The sequence below is a fragment of the Rosa chinensis genome, chromosome 4 (genome assembly GCF_002994745.2).
Source record: "Rosa chinensis cultivar Old Blush chromosome 4, RchiOBHm-V2, whole genome shotgun sequence".
NCBI classification, from domain to species: domain Eukaryota; kingdom Viridiplantae; phylum Streptophyta; class Magnoliopsida; order Rosales; family Rosaceae; genus Rosa; species Rosa chinensis.
Window position 1 is genome coordinate 92953 of NC_037091.1, and position 11060 is coordinate 104012.

An 11060-nucleotide genomic window follows, 5' to 3' on the forward strand; every position below is an offset into this window, starting at 1 on the left:
ATCTATGGTTAGAGGTACGCCAACACTATGCCGAACATTGGGATGGATATGTCCGATCATTGCAAGCTTTTCAAGGGAGGTGGAAAACCTTGAAAGTCGAACTCTATGCTTGGCATTGTGCGTTAAGGCAAGTGAAACTTTGGTACAAGAGTGGTGCGAATATGATTGATGAGGTATGAATTTGTAGTGTAACACAAATATTAATTTTTATTATTCTTTTAGTGTATATTAAAATTTAATTAGTTGATACATCTTACTTTAAATTATTAGTTGAAATATTTTGTTGATAATTATACTTTAAATTATTAGTTCATATATAAAAATTTAGTTGATAATTATACTTCAAATTAGTACTTCATAATCATACTTTAGACTTCATTTTATTTAAATTATACATTATACTCACCTTATACTTAAATAGTTGATACATTGTACCTCGTTTATATTTGTACTAATAGATTTATACTTTTTTGTTTAAATTAAATAGCTACGTCAAGCACAAGATTTGTGGAGAGCTACGATGACCAAATCGAAAGGAAAACAAAAAAAAGTGATTTCATTAATTTAGAATGTTACGAGATTGTTAAGGGGTTTCAACAATTTGAAGACATTCCAAACCATTCCTCTTCGGTTGGAGGAACCTCCAGGGGAGGAACTGAACGGATGCACACACAACAATCCGCTCCTGATTCTCATGTCCAGTTGGACATAGATGCAGATGAGGTAAACGCCGATGCAACTCCAAATCCTTCGGTGAGGCCTCAAGGAAAGAAGGCTGCCAAAGAAGCTCTTCGGAAAGGAAAGAAAGCATCTAATGATTCCAGTCCTTTGACAGCCACTGTGGAGACTATAGCAACCAACCAAACATCAATGATGTCTGCCAAGGAGAAACGTGATGAGGAATATGCTCGACATCTCCGTGACCAACAACAACGAGATTATATACGCTTGCAAATGGATATGCGAAACGAGGCATTCAAAATTCAAGAGAGGGAAGAGCGTATTATGGAGATGGACACAAGTAAGATGACACCAACAAAAAAGAATTACTGGTAAAGAAAACAAAAAAAAATTGCAGAGAAAGAAGCTGAAGATGCAACCCATGGATCTAACATCCCACAACCACCATTCCTCGGTGGGTATTATCCACAATCTCCTTTCTCCGGTGGCTATCCACAACCTCCTTTCCCCGGTGGCTATCCACAACCTCCTTTCCCCGGTGGCTATCCACAACCACCATTCCCCGGTGGGTATTATCCACAATCTCCTTTCCCCGGTGGCTTCCCACAACCACCATGCACCGGTGGTGTCCCTTCCCCACCTTTCTCTTCAGGTGAATCCACCAACCCTAACCATATGGATGACCCCACAAACACAAATTGGATTCCTAATGAAGATGAGGATTAGGAAAATTAGGGAGTTATATATTTTAAATAATTGTATTGTTATGATTCCAATGCTTGGTTTTTGAATTATGTAATATTAGATTGATGAAATTAAAATTTTTTGGAATAATACCCTTACAAATGAAAAGCTAAATGAAACCACACAAACATAATTAAAAACATTAAAACTAAAGTAGAAACCACACAAACATAATTAAAAACATAAAAACTAATAGAAAACACACACAAATAGCAGATCTAGATACGCATATTGCCTTGAAATTCCCAAAAGTGTTGAATGAGGTCTTCCTGAAGGTTGGAGTGACAGTGCTCAGATCTAATTTGTTGGTAGCGGTCCATGAATCCGTTCATATGATGAGCATCTCTACCAACAGGATCAAAGTCTCTACCGGTTGGTCCCTCCCATACCTCAGCAATCCTGGGCCTCATATTATTATCCTCCTCATCATCGGACTCCAACTCATCATCGCTATCTTCAGGTCGTTGATTTTCGACAATCATGTTGTGTAATATAATACACGTCAACATAATGTATCGAAGGTCCTCTTTATGCCACCGACGAGCAGCTCCTCGAATAATACCAAACCGTGACTGTAATATACCAAAACATCTTTCTACATCCTTCCTATACCCCTCTTGAGCCTTTGCAAACTCGATTTCCTTGGGGCGTGTAGGATTTCGAACAGTTTTCAAGAAAGTCGCCCATCGAGGATAAATACCGTCGGCGAGATAGTACCCTAGATTGTGAGCTCTGTTGTTAACTTGGAATTGGACAAGAGGTGCTCTACCGGCTGTAAGCTCATCAAACAATGGAGACTTTGCCAAGACGTTCAGGTCGTTGCATGCCCCAGGCATTCCAAAGAATGCGTGCCAAATCCAGGTGTCGTAAGATGCGACTGCTTCCAGGATGATAGTGGGGATCTGTTTCCTACCACTATATTCTCCAGCCCAACCTGTCGGACAATTCTTCCATTGCCAATGCATACAGTCGATGCTCCCAATCATTCCTGGAAAACCTCTCCTCTCAGCTTTGGTAAGAAGTCGTCTGAGGTCGGCTGCAGTTGGAGCGCGGAGGTATTTTGTTGAGTAAAGATCAACAATTCCTCGTGTGAAGTGCCGAAGGGCTGCAACGGAGGTGGATTTCGCCATCCTACAATACTCAGCACATTGATCTGCCCCTGCACCATACGCAAGCATTCGCAAGGCAGCTGTCATCTTCTACTCCGGAAGCAGTCCGACTTTGCCAGTAGCATCTGACCTTTGAACAAAGTAACGATCATATTGGCAAAGGTCAGTAGATATACGCTGGAAGAGATTGAGACTCATCCTGTAACGTGTTCGAAACTCCGCATCTTTGAACACTAGCCGGTCGACAAAGTAGTCGGCCAACATACCTTTGCCCCTTTCTTCTCTAAATCGTTCCTCATTTGGTGCACGACTCGGATGAGAACCGCGCCCTCGGTGTTGGTTTCCAGATTCTTGAGCGACTGCAGCCATGACAATGGCGTTGGTGGCCATCATCTCTTCATCATCCTCATCCTGAGACCGTCGAATTTGATCCCACAAATTGTTCATTGCAACGAGGGGAATTTAGGAAATATGTAATGCTAGAGATATGAAAAGGGTGAAGTTTTGTTAAGCTCGGATGGTGTGTGTGTATGTAGTGAAAACATCATGTCTATTTATTGAAATTTTCCACACATAAAAGTGTCGGTGGGTTATCACTCACTCATTTCAAAAAACTTGTCGGTGGTGTACATGTGATAAAAGTGTCGGTGGATTTTAAAATTTGTTCACACTTTTCAAAAAAAAACTTGTCGGTTGTGTGCATGTGACAAAAGTGTCGGTGGATTTTAAAATTTGTTCACACTTTTCAAAAAACTTGTCGGTGGTGTGCATGTGATAAAAGTGTCGGTGGAGTTAAAAAAAAATTCACACTTTTCAAAAACTTTGTCGGTGGTGTACATGATAAAAGTGTCGGTGGAGTTTTAAATATTTTCACACTTTTCAAAAACTTTGTCGGTGGTGTACATGATAAAAGTGTCGGTGGAGTTTTAAATATTTTCACACTTTTCAAAAACTTTGTCGGTAGTGTATATATGATAAAACTGTCGGTGGAGTAAAAAAAAAAAAAAAGAGTGTCGGTGGACATATAATTTGTCTACCAATAATATTTTCTTTGGTTGTATTTTCAAATTGTTTATCAATACTATTTATTTACATCATACATTTCTCATTTTCCAAAAAAAAATTTATAAAATATTCGATGAACAGTAACTGACTGGTGACCGTGACCTGGATAATCAAACTAAAAAATTATAATCAAACTAAAAAATTATAAGGATGCCGGTTCCTAGACAGTGTGGTGGGTTTGCTCAACGTTCTAGAAGTGGCAGGTCCTACGTTCTATTGAATTGGCATGTAAAACTGAACCGTATAAAGACTTGGAAAGAAAATATAAGATATATATTTAAAAATTTGGGTCCTTACAAGCTCATGATCATTTTATCATAGAATCAGCTAAATTCTGCTGAATCCGTAGCATTTCCTTAATCTGTGTACTCTCATGACTCTCCTCACCTCCTCCACGCCAAGCCAGTTACCAGCTTCAGCATGAACCATGCTCAGTAAGGCATAGTTGGCAGCGTTCTGAGGCTCCTTTCTAACAAGATGATGCGCCAAGGATTCTGCTATTTCTAACCTTCCGTGAACCTTGCAAGCTGTAACCAAAGAACTCCAAATTCTACTACTTGGTTTCATGGGCATTGATCGTACAATCTCACAAGCATCTTCGAGCTTTCCAAACTTTCCAAGAAGATTAATATAGCAAGCATAATGCTCTAAAGATACAGTTATTTTACTATCTTCTCTCATAAGTTTAAAGATCTTCTTGCCTTCTTCCACCAGGCCAGCATGGTTACAAGCAGATAAAACTGAGAGGAAAGCGACCGCATCAGGCTCTATCCCTCTATCTTGCATCTCAAGAAAGAGTTTCAAAGCTTCATTACCACGACCATGAAGGCCATAGCTCTCAATCATTGTGCTCCAGGAGACAGAATCTATACTTGGCATCTCCTTGAAAATTTCATGTGAATCCGTGAGACAACCACACTTTGCATACATATTGATAAGTGCATTCCCAATGAAAATGTCAGAATTTAACCCAGATTTCAAGACATAGCTATGGATTCCACATCCGATCTGTAGAGAAGAAAGTGTGGTGCAGGCGGAAATGAGGGCCAGTAACGTTACAGAGTTTGGATCAATTCCTTGAGCTCGCATTTGACTAAAAAGTTGCAAAGCTTTCACGAAATCCCCACATTGAGAATAACTCCCAATCATCAAACTCCACATAACAACATCTTTAAGAGATACCTTGTCGAAAATTAGCTTGGCAGGACGCAATTCTTTCCCGCGCTTGCAGTACATGTGTATGAGAGCTGCTGAGCAATGGTGATCTGATTCAAACCCATGACGAAAAGTGTAGGCATGAATTTCCTTCCCATGTCCTATGTCTCCCAACTCGGCACAAGCTGGTAAAATGGCAAGCATAGTGACTCGATTGGGTTTCAATCCTTCAACCTGCATTTCCCGGAAGCAATGCATTGCCATCCCATAGCTGCGATTAGCAATGCATCCCGAAATCATGGCAGTCCAAGAGACTTCATTTTTCACTTGCATGTGACAGAAAACATGGAAGGCCATCAAAGTTTCGTGACACCTCATATACAAATCAAGCAGAGCCGTTGACAAGAACACCGACTCTTCAATCTCGTCATGGACAACAAGGAGGCCATGAATCTGTCTCCCTAGTCTAAACTTTCTTGTCCTTGCACAAACTGATATGATGCTGGCAATCAACTCCGCTTTCAGTGTAAAACCATTCAAATACATTTGTTTAAGCACATCAAGTGCTTTTGCAAGATGCCCATTTTGTATGTAGCAATTTATCATGGAATTCCAGGTGATGGTGTCTCTTTCAGGCATTTCATCAAACACCCGGCGTGCTGCTCCAACAAGTGCGAGTTTGGCATACATGGAGATGAGAGAATTGGATACAACGGAGTCTGAGTTGGAGCCTGACTTGAGAGCCATGCAGTGAAGTTGAAGCCCATGCCCATGGTGGGAGGAGCATGCTTTGATGATTGAAGGAAGGATGGAGGTGTTTGCGTGGAGGAGGCCATAAGAATGGAGCTCGTCTTTGTAAAGTTGAAGGGTTTGATCATATAATCCTTTAGAGACCAAGTCTTTGATTTTGATGCAGCAAAGGCCAGAAGACGCGGACCGACTCCTGATCACATGATGCATACTCCTGTTTCTGTAGCTTGTGTATATTGATTTCATAGGTGGACATTCTTTGTTTTTGTAAAACTACTTGTGTGTGTTAGAACTTAGAACATCTCCATTCCTAATTTAAATGCCGAAAAATTGAAATATAGCCAAGCCACTTTACAGTTCTACTCTGGTAGCCCCGCCCTGAGAGAGATTGAGAAAGAAAAGGTAACCAAGGCCCACTCGGGTGCTTGAAGCCAGCCGAGGCCGTCACCCATCAGGAGGAGATGCAGAAGAATTGGGCGAAGAGCCATTTGCTTTTTGTGACAATGATGTTGGTTACAAACTTACTATCACTTTTTTTTAATTTGCTTTTCCGCCGAACAATTTTTGTTCTTAATTTGATCTTATTAAACTGGTGTGTTTGGAAGAGGGATTCGAGGTTAAGATGGATTACAAAAGCTACTCACTTTGTTTCTTTGGGAACTAAAGCAAAAATAATCCGAGCATCAATAATTTACAGGCAAGCGACTCGGAAGTGTGATTATCCCTATCATTCTTCTCAAGTCTCACCAGAACAGAACCAAGACTGCAAGAGCAGTCAATACATAGCAAAACATCGGATGCATACATACACATCAATACTCCTCTTCTATTACTCATTCAATGACAGAAATTCATTAAAATAGAGATCTCAAAACCAAATATGTTTTTGAATAGAACATCCTTTTTCTATCTTAAGAAAGAAATAAAACCTGCTAAATACACAAGGCTACATATATCTCACCTTATTTGACCTCTCTCTCCTCATTTCCATTTCATTATAATAACTGATGTCTTTCCAATTTTATCTTCTGGGATCAGTCGGCTGTCATTGGTTGGGTCATGCAACACCTGAAACGAGCCTTCCGAACGGTTGTCATGATCTCTGTCTCTGCACTCTCGAGCATTCTTACCACATCAGTGAAGGGTGGCCTGGCATCAGGGTTGGGATCCCAGCATCTCGTCATTATCTCACCAAGAACAGTTAAGCAGTCAGCAGGAATGATAGGACGGACACCCTTATTGACAACTGCAAATGCTGCCTGCACTGCTGTCATTTTCGAGAACGGAAGCATCCCTGTGATAAGTTCCCAAAGAACAATCCCAAAGCTGTAAACATCAACTTTCTGAGTGTACGGCCGATGCTGGATCATCTCCCTGCAGAAAGCCATACGATATAGCAAATGCACTCAATAGACAATCTTAAGTTTGACATATACCATGTACACTAGGTAACAAATAAATAAATTTCTAATAGCAGTTCACAAGACTGAACACCAGATAAAGATCATTAACAAATTACTGATTTTACAATAGAAAAGTACAACCTTGAAAACTTTTCAATGTTCTGATTTTTCCATCATGAACTTAGTAGGCTATTTGACAACAACACTTGACAAGCTTCATATTAACTCAACTAACCAATGCCATCCAATTGGGCCAGTTGGCAAAAACATAAGAAGCAAAATTTCAAAAGCAACAAATAAGAAACCCAATAGAGAACATGAGTCATGATGCAATCAAATACTCGAATGAGTGATTCATAAAGATAGTTTGGCTTTAACTTGGTAGAGCAAACAATTCATCCTGTGTACAACTGAATTTGGTCATCTAGTCCATGTCCTAATATATTTATGGCCAGATGTTGGAGGCATGCTGAAAATAAAATCCCACCTCAGACATTCTAAGTAACGTAAATAATGAAGAAATGAATCTACACAACAAGGCCTAAATTGGCATGGAAATTAATTTTTTAAAAGAACAGACTGAATGAGACCGGTACAAGAATTGAATTTTAATCCACACAAGAAAATAAATTAAGATACTTCCGATCATTCGACTGCATATGAGTGAAAGTCAATACATTCGTTGAGCCATATTCATGCAGTAATCAGTTATGTGTGTAAAAACCCAATCCAAGATCCATCTCCTACCAAACTTAGCATATAATACTTTAGATATATCATTTTCAAAACATAAACATTTTTAATGCTGTCTCTTTGCTCAAAATTTTTGAGTTTAAATTTCATCAGAATCAATTGCTAAACTTTTGACCGTGCAATTGTCTGTTCATAAATTGGCTTATCTTTCATGCAATATGCAAGTCATAACTAATCTACATCTGGATAGTTGCAATGTATACTGATGAAATAATACTAGTGATCTGTAACAATGATGCTAATGACCTGAAAATGATTAGAAGAATAAATTATTTTCATAATCATAGACCAATTTTAGATTGAATCAAAATACTGGATGGTACACTTCATATTTTGTATGCAGTAAACACAGAATAGTTGAAGCACTAAAGCTACCAAAAGAAACTAAACCGATACAAATCTAGTTTATATGCTGCGTCACATTTCATCCATGTATCTATTGGCCCCCAAGTCAATTACTTTACAAAACCCTATTTGAATGACAGAAGGTGTTCAGATTCCAGAACTACCTACCAATACCCGTCCCCAAACACAACTCACCAGTCACCATAGTATATTTCCTTTTTGTAGGAAGCCAAGTACTTGAGTCACACTTTTAATACAGACACCACTAATTTATGGTCAAAGATATCAAGACCAATTCTAGTTATGTTACCAAGACAGTGTGATAGCATCATATCTAATTATATCAATACCGAAGGTACACCTCAGAATCATTTTGCAGACGATAATCACAATCTTTTCTAAGTACCACTTTCCCCAGTACACCTCACACATTATATTGCAAGCTATTTCTTTGGTTTCTAGTCATTAAGGTTTGATAATATATATAATACTGGTAGATATTCACAAACAAAGTACAACATGTTTAAAAATGTAAACAAGATCACTTAGGTGCTATGAGATCCTGGCTCTGCCACTGTGTGCAAGCTTATCCCTTAGGTGTCTTCTATTTCTAATATAAGGCAGTTCCTCTAATAACATCATGCTCTCAATGCTCTAATATAAGGCAGTTCCTCTATCTCTTATGCAATCAATCGCAGTTATCAAAAATTTAAGAATACCCATAAATAGTACATCACATGAATTTTGAAACTAGAGAAACCATTTATGTCACAGGAAATGGAATTAGTCCTTCAGTGCACGACCATATGTTTTATTTTAGACCTTCAAAATAGCAAACTAGATACAAATCAGAAACTATGAACACATCTAGTCTTTGCCAGAGAAAATACCAATATCAACAACGGAAGGTAAATGCAATTAGTCTTACAAAAAAGACAGAAATTAAGATATATAATTTTCAAACAAATTTTCCCAAACTGAAAGTAAAATTGGTAACAAATACCAAGAGGGGAATTGAGAAAGAGCAATCAAGTAAAGGATCATTTAGGCTAATGACAAAAAGACCCTGAAAAGGGCAATTAGAATTCAGTAATAAAGACAAAAACAGTAACAACCGAAAAGATATCACAGCTAAAGGGTCAAAGAAATCTTACGGAGCCATCCAGCGGTATGTCCCTGTCTCTGGTGTCATTCCTTCCGTCTGCACCTCAATACGGGCAACCCCAAAATCAGCTATTTTAATTGATTTGTCTGAAAAAATCAAAAGGTTGTCAGATTTCAAGTCCCTGTGAATCAGGCCGAGCCCATGAACATATGCCATCCCCCTTGCAACATCCAGAGCTTGCTTGACTGCTAACTTCAACGGAACTGATCGGCTCTGCCGCCTCATCAAGAATTGCCGTACTGAACCACCCTTAGCATACTCTGTTACAATGCACCAAACCATCGGTTTACGGCAGCCACCAATAAAACGAACTATGTTTGGATGCTTCAACGTAGCCAACATCTTGACTTCCTGTTGAAACTGTTGCTCCATTATCTGAGCCTTTTCTGGGTCATTCTCAGGCCTCTCCAAAATTTTGATAGCAACATCCTCTCCGTTGTAAGTACCTCTGTATAGCTTCCCAAAAGCACCTTGTGCAAAAGCGTCACCCATGTTTAGCTTTCTTAAGTCAATTGTCCAGGCCTCATAATTCTCAAGCCCCTCTGTGACGGAATTGCTGTCCATTAGAGCACAGGCAAGCTGATCATCACTGAGTGCATGGGTGACTCTTCCGCGATTAACACTTTGTGCAACAGAGTAGTTGTCATTTGTGCGTCGGCGCAGGCCTTGGTGGTTCAAGATTCGTGTGTGGGAATCATTAGTGTTAGAAGCAACGCTGCTGTTATCTATAGACATGGCGACAGAGCCTCCATCAACGCTAGTTTGCATGCTGTCAATGGACATGTTAGTACCCTCACCCTCACCCTCATGGAGTTTGTGGTAAAAGACTTGAGACAAATCATAGTAGTTGTTATCGTTGTTGTTTAGACCTATGATTCCAGTGAACTTGGCACCACCTTCCAACATTTCCTTGTCCAAGCAGAACCCTCCGACTTGCCCTAATTGTTCAACATCAGAAAGCTAATAAAACTATAGTTTTTTTTTTCCTTTTTTTTTCTGAAACCAACACCCCTTTTTCCTCAAAAACCTGAAACCAAAATTGACCCACGGAAATAAAATTATCCGTGATTATAGAGAGAGTAAAATCAAGCACAACAGTTGTTCCGAAAAAGAAGAGAGCATAGTGAATTTGCAAATTTGAGAGATGATTGTCCTGAACAACGAGGTTTTAGGAAATCGAAACAACTAGTCTACGAAAAGGGAAAATAGTCAAAGCCTGTGAGCTAACTTGGCTACATGAGCAACGCAGATCATTTGGAAATTGCATCGGCTAGGGGAGACAGAACGTACCTTAATCGACGATTGCCCAGAGATCGGAATGGAATCCACAACACACGACCGCAAACAAAGACCTCTTCTTCCCAGTCTTCCTCTCTCTCTCTCTCTCTCTCTCTCTCTCGCTTTCCTTTTTTCTAGTTTCCAACTTTCCAATACTTAAATCGGGTTTTCTTTTTAAATATTTATTACTCTGGGCAACTCTTCAGTGTGATCCCTCGTACCCTCTTTCTTTCCCTTTGTACCATTCCTCTTTGGCAAAATCATATTAAATGTTTGCATTTTTTAATATTAATCTTTTTAATTTACAATTTCAATTAAATTCAGTCCTTTTCTCTTATTTATGTTTATAGCGAATATAATATGGTTGCAGACAACCTTACCAAAAACAGCGTTCCTTTCCAAAAAATAAAAAAACAGCGTTGAGCATGATTATGATCTCATTATTAAGGTGATGGTGACGGTGCACCCTCATGTTCGTGCTTACAATTCTTATCTTAAAGGTGACGGTGTAGTCAAACAGGGAAGTGTGAGAGCTGCGCCTGCCTTTGGTTCGGCTACCTAGTTTTAACCTTTTCTGTTCTCTGTAGGCCTTGTAGCTCTCCTTAGATACCA

At 39.3% G+C, this 11060-nt stretch overlaps 3 protein-coding genes across 4 annotated transcripts; all 3 read right to left on the reverse strand.

Moving 5' to 3' along the window:
• Positions 1-1632: 1632 nt before the first annotated feature.
• LOC112197112 lies at positions 1633-3009 on the reverse strand. The gene is made up of 2 exons (XM_040517356.1): positions 2947-3009; positions 1633-2151 (listed from the first exon to the last, which is right to left on the reverse strand). Exons 1-2 carry the CDS (start codon positions 2979-2981, stop codon positions 1644-1646), a joined length of 543 nt encoding a protein of 180 aa, XP_040373290.1. The 5' UTR covers positions 2982-3009; the 3' UTR covers positions 1633-1643.
• Positions 3010-3850: 841 nt separating this feature from the next.
• LOC112197053 (pentatricopeptide repeat-containing protein At4g31070, mitochondrial) lies at positions 3851-6126 on the reverse strand. The gene has a single exon (XM_024337581.2). It carries the CDS (start codon positions 5748-5750, stop codon positions 3927-3929), a length of 1824 nt encoding a protein of 607 aa, XP_024193349.1. The 5' UTR covers positions 5751-6126; the 3' UTR covers positions 3851-3926.
• Positions 6127-6310: 184 nt separating this feature from the next.
• Positions 6311-10619, reverse strand: LOC112197054 (serine/threonine-protein kinase STY13). 2 transcript variants are annotated; one of them, XM_024337583.2, is made up of 3 exons: positions 10461-10619; positions 9160-10108; positions 6311-6878 (listed from the first exon to the last, which is right to left on the reverse strand). In XM_024337583.2, the coding sequence occupies exons 2-3, from the start codon at positions 10074-10076 to the stop codon at positions 6539-6541; spliced, it is 1257 nt and encodes a 418-aa protein (XP_024193351.1). In that variant the 5' UTR covers positions 10077-10108; positions 10461-10619; the 3' UTR covers positions 6311-6538. The 2 variants fall into 2 exon arrangements, with proteins under 2 accessions (XP_024193351.1, XP_024193350.1); XM_024337582.2 differs by having other exon boundaries at positions 9160-10197.
• Positions 10620-11060: the final 441 nt, after the last annotated feature.

Bases quoted from the DNA above. Each gene is read 5' to 3' on its own strand.
- LOC112197053 (XM_024337581.2), bottom strand. From the start codon at position 5,750: ATGAAATCAATATACACAAGCTACAGAAACAGGAGTATGCATCATGTG.
- LOC112197054 (XM_024337583.2), bottom strand. From the start codon at position 10,076: ATGTTGGAAGGTGGTGCCAAGTTCACTGGAATCATAGGTCTAAACAAC. The intron at 6,879-9,159 runs GTAAGATTTCTT...GGCTTTCTGCAG, and splicing joins ACATACCGCTGGATGGCTCC to GGAGATGATCCAGCATCGGC.
- LOC112197112 (XM_040517356.1), bottom strand. From the start codon at position 2,981: ATGAACAATTTGTGGGATCAAATTCGACGGTCTCA. The intron at 2,152-2,946 runs GGATGAGGATGA...CAACAGAGCTCA, and splicing joins GATCAAATTCGACGGTCTCA to CAATCTAGGGTACTATCTCG.